Genomic DNA, 16,381 nt, shown 5'->3' with positions numbered 1-16,381 from the left:
AGTCTGTGAATAAATGAGTTCAAAAACTCTAGAATGGGTTAAAGTCATTTTTCTTTGGAATAATTGAATCCGTGTCCGGTGCGGAGGGGTTACTGTGGTACAGTGATAGGTATGTTCTAGGAAATCTTAAAGGTTGTGTAAGAATTGTCTAAAGAACCTTTTTTCAAATTGGCTTAAACTGTCTTTATATACCAATATATAATTCAAATGTAAGTACTTTGAAAAAGAGAGTATAAAAATTGAGTGACTATAGTGTATTTAATCTTCAAAAAACACAGCTCATTAATTCCTACCGGGACGAAACAAGTGATTGGCTTGCGCGACTGTCACTCTCCGTCGCCATGACTACCGCCGATATTACTGGCTCTGACCACGTGCGCGCACTCGCGCACCCGTTTTTAGGTGGGACTGAATGGAATTAATGAGCTGTGTTTATTGAAGATTAAATACACTAGAGTCACTCAGTTTTTTATACTCTCTATTTCAGAGTACTTGCATTTTAATTATGTATTGGTATATAAAGACAGTTTAAACAAATGTGAATAAAAGTTTTTTTAGACAATTCTGACCTACCCTACCTTTAATGAACAAATTCAATCTTACATATTAATTCAATCCTCCATATGATGATGATGATGATGTGCTTGGATTATTTGTATTAATTAACCAAAAGATCAAAACAAGACATAATTTGTATAGTATTGATTATTGACGTCCATCCATCCATCTTCCGTCTATTAACATTATAAGTGCACCTCAATGAATATATAAAAATAATAAAAGCCATGTCATGACCCCTTTAGAAATGTACATTTGGGAAGTTTCGGAGAATGTTTTGGGAACTAAACACTTTAGCTTATTCCTTATTTGCTATTTACTATTCCATTAACACTGACCAGAATAAAAGTAAGTTGTTTTTTGTTGCTAAGACATGTGAAAGGCTGTATTACAGCAGTCTAAGTAATGAAAACAGCAGCAGTCTAAAATCATTTCTAAATAGCTATTTGGCTGTGCAGTTATTATGTTGTTGGGTAATTTTATCTTAGTAAAAATATCAATTAAATAATACCATTTTAAAAGTGTTGATATTATCATAAAAGAGGTGGAGGAACCAATTACATTTTTTATAAAAGATACAATTATTGTTTTAATGTTGTCTTTTAAGAGTCTTACAGCATTAAAACTAATTAAATGACAAAATAAATAACACAAAACTACAATAAAACCCCAAAAGCAAATAAGCACGTCCTCCACTGTTTTTCTCAGACTCTATCTTCCTCTCTGGTGTTCTCCATTCACTCTTCTCTCGTTTTCAGCTGAATGCCAAACTTCTCCAAGTGTCCTCTTCTTTTTTCCCTTTGAGTCAGTTTTCTCCCCCCTCCCCCCTCTAAAACCCCTCATGCCCAGGCCGCATATAATCCCTGTGCCTGTCCAGGCCAAGCCGAAAGCCCCCCTGTCCTCCTTGGCTCCCATGATCACGGCCACCCCAGCCACTGCTTCTTTTTTTTCGGCCCCAGTTGCACAAAGCCACTTGTCAGGGGCCTGGGGGCTCCATCCAAAGGGGGTTTGGCTCAGCTGTCCTCCCTCTTCTTCTCTGCTCGAGTAGTGGAGGCGAGAGAGAGGGGTCAGGAACCACAGAGGAATCCATTGAGGGGAAACAGCACCAGAAACCCCCCTGGAACCACTTCCCAATGTCCATCAAGCCCACATGAGCGCAGGCACACACTTTCTGAGGAACAAAGGGGCCAAGTGAGGCCCTCAGAGGAACCTTAGTGACCCACACACCTCCCCTTCTCTCCTCCCCTCACTCTCTTCTCTGAACGAGGGAAAGTAGAAGACCTTCTTATGCAAAGATTTTCCTTTCCATTTTGACAAACACAACAGACATAAGCTACATTCACACAGTGTTCTGGACTGACAACTGTATTTACTAACAGGTGCGTGGCAAAAAAAATAGGCCTGTCATTCAATTCAAAGTTTTCTTTGATATTTTGATTCATTAAACAAATATATTTTGAAAAATTAAGGTGGAAAATCGAGTTGTCACTTAAATACAAAAACGAATGTTTTTGTCAGAAATGAATGTTTATGAAATTACATTTTTGCTTTTATTGGAATTTTTTTCTAACCTAACAAAACATGCTTTTAATTTCATTAAATTTAAACTTCCAAAATTAATTTTTAAATATATATTCGTTTTAATTTTTAATGTTTTAAAATTTTAAGCAAAGATTTAAGCAAAATCTGTATAACTCATACATAAAAAAGTGATTTAGTAAATAATTTTTGTAAATAATTTGGACATATAAGAACATGTAATCTTAATATTTATTATATGAAATGAAAGAATAAATAAATCATTAAGCAAGCTCGTAAAATAAATAAAAGCAGGTACTGTTTGTGGTGCATACTTTCAACTGAAGACCGGCTCAGATTGTGTCGCTGAACTGCTTATACTTAAATCATCCATGATTGGTGAAACAATCAATTTTGGCTACGACCTCAAACATTCAGGATCCTGATTCACAGAGGACACAATAAACCCAGCATGTGTGTGTGTGTGTGTGTGTGCACAGCTCTGACCTGCAGGCGATCATCGGTTGCCAAACATTTAAGATCATTCATTGATATTCACCTGTGCAACTGAAAGCACAAGCAGACGCTGTGGCCCAAGAATCAATGGTTAACTAATTACCAGTCATCCTTGTACAAACTGCCATCACTTTAGTCGGACAGAATGTTGTTGTGGTTTTCTGGCTTCTGTGCCGCATTAACACACACACAGCAGAGAGAGTCCAAACTCGGTGTGAAAAAAGATGCCAACGTTCAGATGGCCTAATTCATTCTCACACAGGCTGAGTTCAACTGGCTTGTCCTGTACAGCCACCTGCCAGAAACCAACATCTGCGGAGGGATCCCGGCCCAGCTGTTCTCAGACACACACCAGAACCTGTCAACAGAACCACTGCAGCGAGGCCGAGGAACCACATGAGACAGGACCTCTGTTTACAACAGTCTGAGGGAGTTTGCTGAGAGCGAAGAGTTAAAGAGACGGGACACACTTGTAAAGTGTGTGTGTGTGTGTGCAGATCTTACCTCAAAATCTTCTGAGAAGCCGTGTTGGTTGTTGGAGTAGAGTTCTGATACATGCTTGATAAACTGTTTAACAGGGATGGCCTCCATATCATCTGAAACAGAAACAAAGAAGACATGCATTTTCGCTTTTGTTGTCTTATCACAAGAAAACAGGAATTAGCCTAGCATCAAAGTGAAGTTAGTATGCCTGTTAAAGTATACAAAATGTTGACCTTTAATCATTTTCAGTGTTAATTATTTTGGATAAAACAACAAAAAATATATAAATAAATATTATTTACCAATAAATACAATTATTAATATAATTGTTATTCCATATTTTATACAATTACAATTACACAATGCCTTTCCATTTAATTAAATTTGACATTTTCAATTTTCAAATTGTGATTGGCACTGAGGGAATACTTTTGGCTTAGAAAATATTAGCAAAAATATTATATTTTTTTTTATGTTGTGTCACATTTTTGAAAACTGGACTACAACAATAGATTTGACTATAAATTCTGGCAGCAAAAGTAGCATACAAGGGTCTCCAGGTCCATTGATCCTTCTTAACGGCAGCATCTGTGCTTTAATTGGTTTACTTGCTGATAAGATGATCAACAACTCAATGTGTTGAACTAAAAAACTGACCGGATTCACACGCCCCACAGACACGTACTATCAGCCAACAAACTGTCACTCAAATCTGTCTTGAGTCTAAATACACACGAATAAGCCTGTAAATAGAAAAATAAACAAACATACCAAAAATACACACACACCCACACGTACACACCCATATCACGGTAAAACACGATTTAATTTAAATCAAGACAGAAAAAAAGCCTGTAATCATTTCATTTTAATTTGGTTATAACAAAGTAACAACTAAAATGTATAATTATAGTTAAAATATAATAAAAATGTAATGACTATTATTACTAAAAGTATGATTACTAATCATGTTGTCAATAATTTATATAATAATTCTGTGATTTTAATTATTGAATCCTTTTAGAATAACAATGAAAATAATAAAAAAAGAATCACATACACTACCGTTCAAAAGCTTGGGGTTGGTACGATTTTTAAGAAAAGAACAATTTAAAATAACTTGTCTATTTTAATATATTTTTTACATTTAATTTATTTCTGTAATAGCAAAGCTGAATTGAAGCTTCAGTGTCACATGATCCTTCAGAAATCATAATAATATGCTGATTTGCTGCTCAAGAAGAAACATTTCTTATTATCTTCTTATGCTTTCACATCATGTTGTAATTACCGTAATTACAAGATGACCACATGTGACGTTCTCCTCAGAGCTGTTTATGTCCTCTGACTCAAATTATGCGTTTCAGTGGCAAAACCAGAATGAAACTGCAGCGGTCAGGTGGCTCAGCGGTCATGTGGTAGAGGTTGGAGCTCTCTGAAAATTCAGAGTTTATAATTTGTATGGACGTGAACGCTTTATCGACTAAAATAACTAGCTTCTGGCAGACGGCCGTACGCATCGATTTACGGCGAGAGAGCAACACTTGACGCACAACGTAACGACGAACGTAATGATGCCCATCCCTGTTTGTTTGAACCGCGCGAGGTGTCAAAGCTTACGCAACTCCTACACCCTACGTCATACATCGTCAAGTGTTACTCTTTTGGCGCAAGTCGAGTTGCGTATGCCCGTCTGCCGGAAGCTACATGAATGCATCGCTTCACTTCAGAAGGCCTTTATTAACCCCCGGAGAAGCGTGGAGCACTTTTATCATGGATGGATGCGCTTTGGTGGACTTCCAAACAAATATACCCATTCACTCCCATTTTAAAGCTTGGAAGAGCCAGGCCATTTTTTAATATAACTCAGATTGTATTCGTCTGAAAGAATAATGTCATATACACCTAGGATGGCTTCTGGGTGAGTAAATCATGGGCTAATTTTCATTCTTGGGTGAACTATCCCTTTAACACTAATAAAGGTGATTCATGCACCTTCTGTCTTTTTTCCTAAAGTGTCTACAGCTAAATAATGCTAACAAACAAATTTTGGCATCCATTGACGCCAGAAACAAACTGGGGAATTCAGCCAGAAACTGAAGGCTCTATTTAGCAGGAAAGCGTCCATGTTTGAAAGGACAGTGAACTCAAAGCGCCATATGAGCCGGAGCCAGCGGAGAGAGAGAGAGGCTGCTGTCCACACTAAATGGATCTTTGTAAATACCGAGGCCAGTCCTCGCCAAGCTGGAACACAGATGCCTAAATTGGATTGAGGGCACAGTGCCACCGTTATTGTGAGTCGTGCCACCACACAACAATGAAAATTGGTTCCAATGAAGTGCTTATGGGAAAGCCCGAGCAAATCAATGGCTCTCGTTGCATTAAGATCTGGGTTCCACTACACTGACTAACCCGGACCTGAAACCTTCAGACCCTGAAAAATCACACACACACACACACACACACACCACACACACACACACACACACACACACACACACACACACACACACACACACACACACACACACACACACACACACACACACACACACACACACACACACACACACACACACACACACACACACACACACACACACACACACACACACACACACACACACACACACACACACACACACACACAGGCAATGAGCCAAAGTGAGATAGAGGCCAGTGAGATGAAGCCATTTTCTTGGCTCCTAACCTTAATGGCTAATGGGTATGCATGTAAAAGTGTGTGTGTGCATGCAGAGGGACCAGATAAACAACACTTTTCTTCTCTGGTAACCGCACAGACCCTGCACAAACCTAACAAGACCACATATCCTCAAACAGCTCTCTCAAAACATCTACTTTGTCTATATTCAACAAACTCTTCAATGTAGCTCACACTCCTCCAATCCAGCTTACAGTAAACATGACACGGCCAGCCATTCCAGAAAAGCTTTTCTTAAAAACAGGAACTCCATTTCAAAATGCCCAACCATCGAGTGTCATGGGGACAGCAGCTAGACTTATGTAGCTACAGAAAAGAGTCATGCTTACTAGGGATGCACAATATATCAGCCATCATATAGATATTGGCTGATATATGTTAATTATTGAAGTTATCTTTATTAGCCCGATAAGAAAATTTGGCCGATATATTAAAAGATTAATAAATAATGGATTATTTCCATCTGCTGAGACACTTCAGCACACTGTTTGCCATGATGGTTTTGAATTGCTTGCAATATGATTGGAATCACTTCAAAAAAGGACAAGAACTGCAGCACAAGTCTGTCATATAGGCTACATAACATATGAGAACATATAATTGTGTGCTTGGCACATGGCTTTTTAAGGTGAGACTTTTGTTTTTGTAATCAGGCTCTCAAAAACAATATAACAATTTGGATTTAGATTTAACGGCCAGTATATCAGTTATCGACTTCCAAATATAAAGAATTATCGGTTATTGGTATTGGCCAACATATTAATTTCAGTGCATACCTGTGTAAAACACACTGCCATGATACAAGGGTGGGGAGGATGGTTGCCAGGGTCTGTTACGAGTGGTTGCTAGGACATTAATAGGGAGTCGTGGATGGTGAGTCTTGCTTGGTGCTTGCTTGAGTGTTATGGGTGGTTGATATGGTGCCATGGGTAGATGCAGGTAGTTGTCAGGACATTTCTAGTTGGTTGCCAGGGCGTTGCTAGCAAGGCATTTGCTCGTGTGTTGTTGGTGGTTGTAAGGTAATTGCTAGGCAATTGCTAGGACATTAACAGGGTGTTGTGGTTGATTGCCAGAGTATTGATGGGATGTTGAGGATGGTTGTTAGGTCCTAGCTTGGTAGTTGCTGGAGTGTCATGAGTGGGTGTTAGGGTATTGCTAGGGAGCTGTGAGTAGTTATGAGTGGTTGTCAGGACAATGCACAGGGGTTGTCAGGGCTTTGTTACCCTGGCAGTTGCTTGTGTAGTTGCCAGGTAGACTTTTCGGTGGTCGTCAGGACATTTCTAGGCAGTTACTGGGGTGCTGTGGGTATTTGTCAGGGCATTAATATGATGTTGTGGTTGGTTGTCAGGGCGTTGATGGAAAGTTGCTGAAAAGTTATGAGTGGTTGGTAGGGTGTTGCAAAATGGTTGCTATGGCATTGATAGGGTATCATGGGTAGCTGCAGATGGTTGTCAGGGCATTACTAGGAGGTTGCTAGGGCTTTGCTAGCCATGTTGTTGCTCAGGTGTAATTGGCGACTACAAGGGTGTTACCAGGTGGTTTCTGGGGTGTTGTCGGTGGTTATGGCCAATTCACACAGACAAACGCCAACAAACAAGTTTGCCGTTGGATTTAGGATTTTATGAAAAATGTCTGTCTGTAGTGAGCAGGACGAAGTCGAGGGACGTAAGAGAACGGGCCTCGTATCTCTCACGAAGGAGCGGAAGTATAAAAGGAGCAGCGACTACAGTGGAGAGTGAGAGAGGAACAGGCCTGAGGTCCGCGAGGACAAACCATTTTTGTATTTGTTTATTTATTTATTAAAATATTTGAATGTTCGCCGGTTCCCGTCTCCTTCTTCCCATAACAATGAACCTTGTTACACTGTCATGTTCACACTGTCACAACAGACACCAACAAACCGGACATGTTCAGTCGGGTGAAAACCAACCCCGACCAATGCCAACAGACGCCGACAGGGGTAGTAACACACTGATCTGACAAAACCCAACAAACTAGTTTGTTGGTGTTTGTCTGTGTGGAGTGAATTGGCCTTTAGGCAGTGCTAGGGTGTTCTGGGTGGTTGTTTACTTGAAGTCAAACGAGCCGCCCCCAAGTCTATAATATAATTATAATAATTAATGGTGCTTGCCTATAGGCAAAGCAACATTAGTGTTATTGCTCATACTTATTACGATTATTCTTATTCTTTTTATTCTGGACAAAGTTCGGCGCGAAACTCGCCCCGCACCGTTTGTCACAGACCCCTGAGTGAGGTGTCAAATCGACCGGCCCATCGGGGAGAGGTGTGCTATATCTTTTCTAAGCGATCGGGTGTACGATGTTCGCGCAGCGGACGAAAAAGCGGCCAAAAAAGTCCCATTGACTTAACATTGCGGAATTTTCAGAAATTCAAATCCCAACTGTCATTTTTCACACACACAGACACAAAGGGCCTGACACCCCTGCATGTCTCCCCCTCTCTCTCCCTCAGAGGATTTATATTATCAAGCAGCCAATAAGTAATGGCCTAAAATCTTCATAGCCACACCATAGCAACCAGTTACAGCACCCTAGCAACCATAGCGGCCTCGTGCACTCATTATAATGCACTCGTTTAATAGAGATTTTAAATACTCTATAAAAACTCACTCATAGGCACGAGGCCGCAGGCCTCGTGCACTCATTATAATGCACTCGTTTAATAGAGATTTTAAATACTCTATAAAAACTCACTCGTAGGCACGAGGCCGCAGGCCTCGTGCCTAACCTTAGCCCTGACCACATAGTAACCGTCTGTGAAAACTACCAACCACCTAGTGACACCATAGCAACCAGTTACAGCACCCTAGCAACCATAGGCTATAGGCACGAGGCCGCAGGCCTCGTGCACTCATTATAATGCACTCGTTTAATAGAGATTTTAAATACTCTATAAAAACTCACTCATAGGCACGAGGCCGCAGGCCGAGTGCCTAACCTTAGCCCTAAGCCCATAGTAACCATCTGTGGTGCCCTAGCAACCACCCAGAACACCCTAGCAACTGCCTAGCAATCTCTGGATAGAAGTGTCATAGAAACACGAGGGTGGGCTCGTTTGACTCGGGGCAGAAAACAGCCAATCCTGAATAGCCTCAACACTTCCTAGCCCCTCCCTAGCAACCATTGTTGAGCCCCTTAGCAACCAAAATTCACAGACTCATAGCTCAGAGCAAGGATGTCGCAGAAACGTGTAATTTGGCACATTTAAAGAGACTGGCAGGCTCTGTAAGAACATACCACACAATGGGGTAAAAGTTGCACCCCTGGGGGGCAGGAGGGGCCCAAAGTTGCCCCAATGAAGTACTATGGTGTAGGACAGCCCATGAAATGGGCTGTCCTACACCATAGAAACCGCATTTGTATTGAATATAACTCTGGATCACATTTGAAGAGGCTGGTAGGCTCTGTAACAAAATACCACACAATGGGGTAAAAGTTGCACCCCTGGTTGGCAGGCCTGGCCCAAAGTTGCCCCATTCACATACTATGGTGTAGGACAGCCCATGAAATGGGCTGTCCTACACCATAGAAACCGCATTTGTATTGAATATAACTCTGGATCACAGTGTCATAGAGACAAGGGGGCGGGCTCATTTTACTCAGACGACCAATCCGTCTCTCAGGATCATTGTGAAGCTTTCAAGCCACGCCCTAGCAACCATTTAGAGCAACTTAGCAACAAGCTCCATAGACTTCTATTGAAAGACATCAAAGGGATATCTCAGGAGATAAGTGTCATAGAAACATGAGGGTGGGCTCGTTTGACTCGGGGCAGCAAACAGCCAATCCTCAATCACCTCAACACATCCTAGCCCCTCCCTAGCAACCATTGTCGAGCACCTTAGCAACCAAAATCCAAAGAGGGATATCTTCCATTCTGAATGTCACAGAGACGTGGCAGTTGGTTTATATCATTCATACTGACAAGCAGCCTTTGGAGTTTCATTATTGACAGCTGCCAAGCCACTCCCTAGCAACAAAATAGAGTACCCTAGCAACCATTTTGCAAGACCTATATCTCTGCATCAAAACATCGTATAGAGATGGGGGTTGGTTTATACATTCACACTGACTTTGGAGCTTCATGATTGGCAGCTGCCAAGCCACTCCCTAGCAACCAAACAGATTACCCTAGCAACCGTTTTGCAAGGCGTATATCTCTGCATCAGAACATCGTATAGAGATGGGGGTTGGCTCTTTTGACTCATGCTAGCAAACAGGACTTGCTACATGCTACACATGCTAGCAGTGAATAGCTACATGCTAATATTGATTAGCTAAGTGCTAAATCATGCCAATAAAATGCTACAAACTCCATAGTAACCGTCTGTGACAACTACCAAACACCTAGTAACACCATAGCAACGACCCAGAATACCCTAGCAACTGCCTAGCAACGCCCTAGCAACCACCCAGAATACCCTAGCAACCGCCTAGGAACGCCCATAACACCCTAGCAACCGCCTAGCAACCACCCAGAACACCCTAGCAACTGCCTAGTAACCGCCTAGCAACCACCCAGAACACCCTAGCAACCACCTAGTAACCACACAGAACACCCTAGCAACCGCCTAGCAACCACCCAGAACACCCTAGCAACCAACCGAACAACACGAATAAGCCATATCTCAGCAGCAGAACATCGTACAGACATGGTTGTTGGCTCGTATGCAATCATGTACCACACTCTAGCAACCGAGTGTCGAGTTTTGCCACTGCAAGCACCATTCACATTTTCTTCTGGAAATGTACGTTCTAGTTAGATATAGCGTTCCTTGAATGCAAGCCTATGGGATTTTTTTTTTACCCATTTTATTGACCACCAGGTAAAAATGAACACTTAGAATAGAAAGTCAAAGGATTTGACGTATCATTCTACAGCACATGATGTGAGAGGAAGTCTACTATTTAGTAGGCTAGGAGTTTGTTCAAATGGAAAAAGTGCAACTGCAAGTACCATACAATTAGAAAGAGAAAATATTGATGAAATCAACCACAAGGTGGCGCTATGCCCAACGCCTCATGCTTGTGAACACAGCTGGTTTCCTCCGTTTCCCAGAAGCTGAAACCGTCATTATAGCCACTTCATGTCAAAATCAATGCAGAAATTGATTTTTAGATTCCACACTAATCGCACAGAATAACAGTCTGTAGAGAACACAGAGGGTCTATTCCACACAAACACACATATGCTAAGACGACAGCCACAGTTTGTTCAATCTTGGCACTGTTAAAAATCTTATGTAATCCAAACTTTTACCTATAATGGAATAGGTAAGAAAGAAAGACATACACTTACAATGTTTTGTTTCATCATATTGACATTAGATCATATCAAACCACCTGTTATCTATGAATTCTTCCTTATGGAACTGGATCACAGTGGATTGTATCTTTAGGTCATATCAAAGCATTTGACTGATCTGAGATCTGTTAGATGACACCTACCTGGGATGGGGATGACTGGGATGCTCTCATTGGGCACAACTCTGGGTGAGTTACTGTCTTCAACGTAGAAATGAGCCGTTTGGAAACACCTCCTGTGGAAGAGAGACAAGGAGACGGTCAAGTGACGTTATGGCCGTTCAACGCTGCTTTAATGTTTCCAGGAGGTGTGGTTTAAGTGACAATCCCCACCAAAGTAAACACACAGTCTGTTGGGTACGTATGACAGGATCAAGATGAACTTTGAACCATCTTTTCAAAGAACAAATCAAACACTCACAACATAGATTAGAGCCCCACAGCCTCAATACACATGCTTGCTTAAAGAAATAGCTCACAAAAATGCAAATATTATCATTTTCTCACTCTCATGTGTTTACAGTACAAACCTCTACACTACTGTGAAATGCAAAATAAGTTATTTTTTATGTATTTCTTTTATTTATTTCTATTGTAGTGAATAGCAAGCTTGAACATTCTGATAAAATTCCCCTTTTTTGTGTTCCACGTAAGAAAGAAAGTCATAGAGATTTTGAAAGATCTGAATGAGAGAATGATAAATGTTTTTTTTTTAAACTATTCCTCATATATAGACACATATTTAAAGTCATAGTTATTGTGTTTTATATTAAAAAGGTACAGGCTAACCCAAACTCTCCACATAAAACAAACCATTTAACTTATTTTATTTTATTATAATGATCAAACACAATCTTTTAATAAAATTTTCATATTTAACAATTGTATCATAATCATAAAATATCAAATTATTATTTTATATCATTATAATGAATTAAATTAATAAATTAATGAATGTAAATAAATAAATAAAATAATACTATCTACTAATTTTGACAATTTTGTCTGCAAAACCCACTATTTTTTACTCCCAAAATCCATGTGAAACATTTTCTATACACACGTTTTCAAACTAAATGTCTATAACCCGTCTGTATGAAGTCCATTTAGAACAAAACACACCAGATTACAAGGTAAACATAGAAACCCAGACTGTCAGGACGGATTATTGGCAGTTGTTTCAAGTTTGAGAGTCGTAAACTGGTTTTACCTCTTTCTTTCACTTTGCAAGAGAATAGATAAGCAGGTAAAAACCTAAATCCACATCCAGTAAAAATAAAACAAACAGAAAGAGAAAGACAACAAGAGAAGGTTGTTTTAAAGTTACAAAAACTCGAAGTTTTGGACGGCAACCTGATAAGCCAGCGAGAGTCTCGTCTGTCCTACCTGTACTTGATGCACAGCAGAGAACATAAGCTGTTCATCCCTGCAAAGAACGAGGGATTTTAGGAGAGGTGAGTGACTGTAGGCTCCGCATGCTGCCGCTGAGCAAACAGAGCCATGAGTGTGTGAAGAGAAAGAGAGAGAGAGGGTGGAGAGAGGGCTGGTCCTGACGCATCACATGCACAGGGCTTTACACAAGAGCTAGAGCTGCTGGGGTCAGACGTGAACAGTTCACTGATCCCAGATCAGTCCACAACTGATCTGATAAACCACAGACACCTGCTGCCCTTCCCTCTGGACACACACACACACACACACACACACACACACACACACACACACACACACACACACACACACACACACACACACACACACACACACACACACACACACACACACACACACACACACACACACACACACACACACACACACACACACACACTTCCAGATGGACACTCCTTTGTGTACAACTACTCCATTCTTGTACTGAAATCTTAACTCTTCTTTCTGTCCAAGAGAATGAAGAACACCACAAACATCTTGTTCAAATTTCTTCTGTTCAAGTGGATTTGTTATGAATTTGTGAAGTCAATTCTTAACTCTCAAGCTCCCAAAAAAGACAAAAAGCACAATAAAATTAGTCAACAAAACTCATGCACTATAGTCCAAGTCTTGTAAACCCATGCAATAACTTTGTTATTTTTGTAAAATATCTATACTATTATAGTTCTTATTAATATTTTGAGTTAGCTTTTATTTTTGTATCTATTATTTTATTTTATTTTTTATATTTCCATTTAAAATTTTGTTTAATTTTTAGTAATTTTGTTATGTGCTTTTTTTTTTTTTTTTTTTAGTCTGCATTCAGTTTTTAATGTGTATTTATTCCCAGTTAGTAATTTTACTGCCTACTTATTTCAGTTCATTTATAAGTCCCTTTAATTTAAGTTTTAGTTTAGCTTTATTTCAATTAACAGAAATGTTTTTGATAGTTTTAGGTAATGATAATAACCCTGGTGTGAATAACAAACCAATATTTAAGATGTTTACTGAAAATCACTATTTGTAGCTTGATGTCCCTGTTACTGTATGGAAAAGCTCAGCATGAACATTCTATAAAATCTCTTCATTTTTGTTCCAATTATGAAAGTCATACACTTTTTGAACAATTCGGAAAGTAACTGACAGAATGTCTATTTCTGTGTGAATTATTCCTTTAAGCCCAGCCTAAATTACAATGTGAAAACCAACTCTCCACTGTAAACAATCTTTAGCTAAAGTCCTGGCTTAAGAGAAACCCTCCCTGCAGGCACTGTGAAACTTAATGCTCAACGGTCCCGATCTGAAGAACAAAAGCAGAGCCAGGGCGGTCAGGAAATGCTTCAGGTACTTAGCACACACACACTTCAACCAGTCCAACTGGACATTGCGTCAGAGGCTTGCATTTTGTGGTGTAAATGTGACTTGAAATGAATAATCACATTGTTTAACACAATGATTGTCATTGAATTGTTCTAAGGAAAAAAGTTTCCGTCTGGAACATGACAGTGTTTGGATAAGTGTCTTGTAGGCGGCTTTGCTGTATGCATCAGATCATGAGGTTTCATCAGAACCTCATCAGTGACTGATTTGGAAAACTCTATAGGCAATAACTCCACATGGCCCATGGGAAACTCAACACACATATCTGATGTTAGCAAGCATAATAATTCAAGATATATTACTCAATTTTGCTTCAAATAATATATGTATATTATTTTCTGAATAAAGGTGTAAAAAAACTTTTTGAATGTAAATGATTATTTGACTTTCCCTGAGACTGCCACAGGAAGTGTCACATCCTAGTTAATGTTTCCAGGTGGACTTCAGACAACACGACACCGCAAACAATCACACTAATATACAGACACACACTAGGGTAGTTTCCACTAGGGTTGTCAATTTAAAAAAATTACATTTAATTATGCCCCCATAAATATATTCAGTGTTATTTTAGTCAGATTTATACTTTTTTTTGCATTTTACTATTATAGCATTTTTTTAAACTAACTTTAAAAAAAATATTTTTGTTTAAGATTTAATATTTTTGTTATGTGCTTTTCTATTTTTTTTTTCAATTCCCAGCTTTATTTCAATTACTAAAAATGATTTTTAATAGTTTTAAATAACAATAACAACACTGATTCTATCAAAAGTCAATTGCAAAATAAAGCCATATTTTTCTGTGTAAATCACGTCAATTCAATGATTTAGGCTACTGATCTGCTATTAAACTGTATAATATCTTCAATGATCTTGATTTGATTTTTCTTATTTTTCAATATTGATATTTATAATGAATCAGGGGTGCGTTTCCAAAAAGCATCGTTAGCCAACTATGTTCTGTATTTCTTATTTAGAATACAATCAAATGTCATTTACGTCTTTAAGGGATTTAAAGCACCGTTTTTGAAGAGTGCGCATGTGGGAAAATGTTCTACTACGTAAGAACGAGCCTATGATTGAGTCTGGAAATAAAGCAAAATAACTGAGATAAATAAGAAATAGTTCTCAGATGCCACGTCAGCACTTTAGGCTATATCAAAACATTTAGCATTAATTCGATCTCAAACAGTTTCATTAAAAGAAGTTATTACTCCACCGCGTGCGTGACGTCATAAACCAAGGTGGTTGAACGAGCACTTTGCGACAACATGGTTTCGGGAAACAGTCGTGACTCGTGACTAGCTAGTTGATTTCTCCAACGATGCAGCGTACTATGGTAGTGAAGCAGCGAGTTACGTAGTTGTACGGGAAACCACCCCAGATTGTAAAATCGGATAACAGCTCATTCACATTCCACATATGGGTGAATCTCCTACTAGGAGCACTTTTGGCACTGTGAATTTATGGAAATTTCACTCTCTTAAAACACACTTAAAACAATCTTCCTGGCTTCATTCATTTGTCTTCTGTAAGGGATAATGTATAGCGAGGCGGTTGTTATAGCAAATACGACCCCGACAGGCTGATCGGGTCTTGAATCAGCCTCCTGAAGGGGTTGTTATCAAGAAATAACACACCGCATTCTACATTAGAATTTAACCAAGCCATGTAATGACACAATATAACAGTGGGCAGTTTTAGATTTCCATGGAATATTATTATTTTTAACAGATTTTCTGAAGAGTGCTTTCAAAGATGTAATTTCCACCACTTTTCAATTTATTTATTTTTTTATTACAATATAATATTGTAAAACTGATTATATAAGATTATGTATCAGTCAACAACATCAGTGGCTAATCATGTAACAAAATAAATCATAATACTTAATGAACTTAATACATTTTTATTTAAAGTTGCTAAATGCCACGAGTTGGGATTTTTGCCTACAGCATTTCATTGATTTCATTCTTTATTTTTAAAGTCACTCACACATATATTGTAAGTAATGAACTATTAATACTCTATTTAAAACACATTTAGATCCACATCATTGGTTATTCTTTTTTTCTTTCTTAAAAACTGTTTAGTGGTGGAAATGACGGTTTATGGTGGAAAGATTGTTTCTGTTTATTTTTACTTTAATTGCCAGTCCAAAATATTTGTAAGCAGGTATTTTAACTTACTGTTAACATATATGAGTTGAACAGTATACCTAATAGTTTTAAAAATAATGATTACAAATTATATGCAAATTATATGATCCTGCTCAAAACATTCATTTAATTCAAAAAAGCTGTACACTGTGTGTGTGTGTGTGTGTGTGTGTATGTGAGAGAGAGAGATAGATAGATAGATAGATAGATAGATGGAGAGACTGAATGTAGTGTGTCTGTGTGCATGAAACATAAAAATATGTAATGCCCCAGCTAATCAATCACGTTG

The 16,381-nt window shown here is 38.9% G+C and overlaps 1 protein-coding gene across 2 annotated transcripts in view; it reads right to left on the bottom strand.

The window, feature by feature from the left end:
• ptprga (protein tyrosine phosphatase receptor type Ga) overlaps nucleotides 1-16,381 on the bottom strand; it is a 280,191-nt gene that overhangs the window by 13,852 nt on the left and 249,958 nt on the right. For both annotated transcript variants that reach the window (XM_079597964.1, XM_079597965.1), the window contains exons 14-15: nucleotides 11,267-11,358; nucleotides 3,097-3,188 (exon numbers count right to left, since the gene is read on the bottom strand). In XM_079597964.1, the coding sequence (XP_079454090.1) occupies nucleotides 3,097-3,188; nucleotides 11,267-11,358 (184 nt within the window). The remainder of the gene's footprint in view (nucleotides 1-3,096; nucleotides 3,189-11,266; nucleotides 11,359-16,381) is intronic.

This window comes from Phoxinus phoxinus (assembly GCF_949152265.1).
Source record: "Phoxinus phoxinus genome assembly, chromosome: 22".
Classification (NCBI taxonomy): domain Eukaryota; kingdom Metazoa; phylum Chordata; class Actinopteri; order Cypriniformes; family Leuciscidae; genus Phoxinus; species Phoxinus phoxinus.
This window is presented reverse-complemented; position numbering and strand designations above follow the sequence as displayed.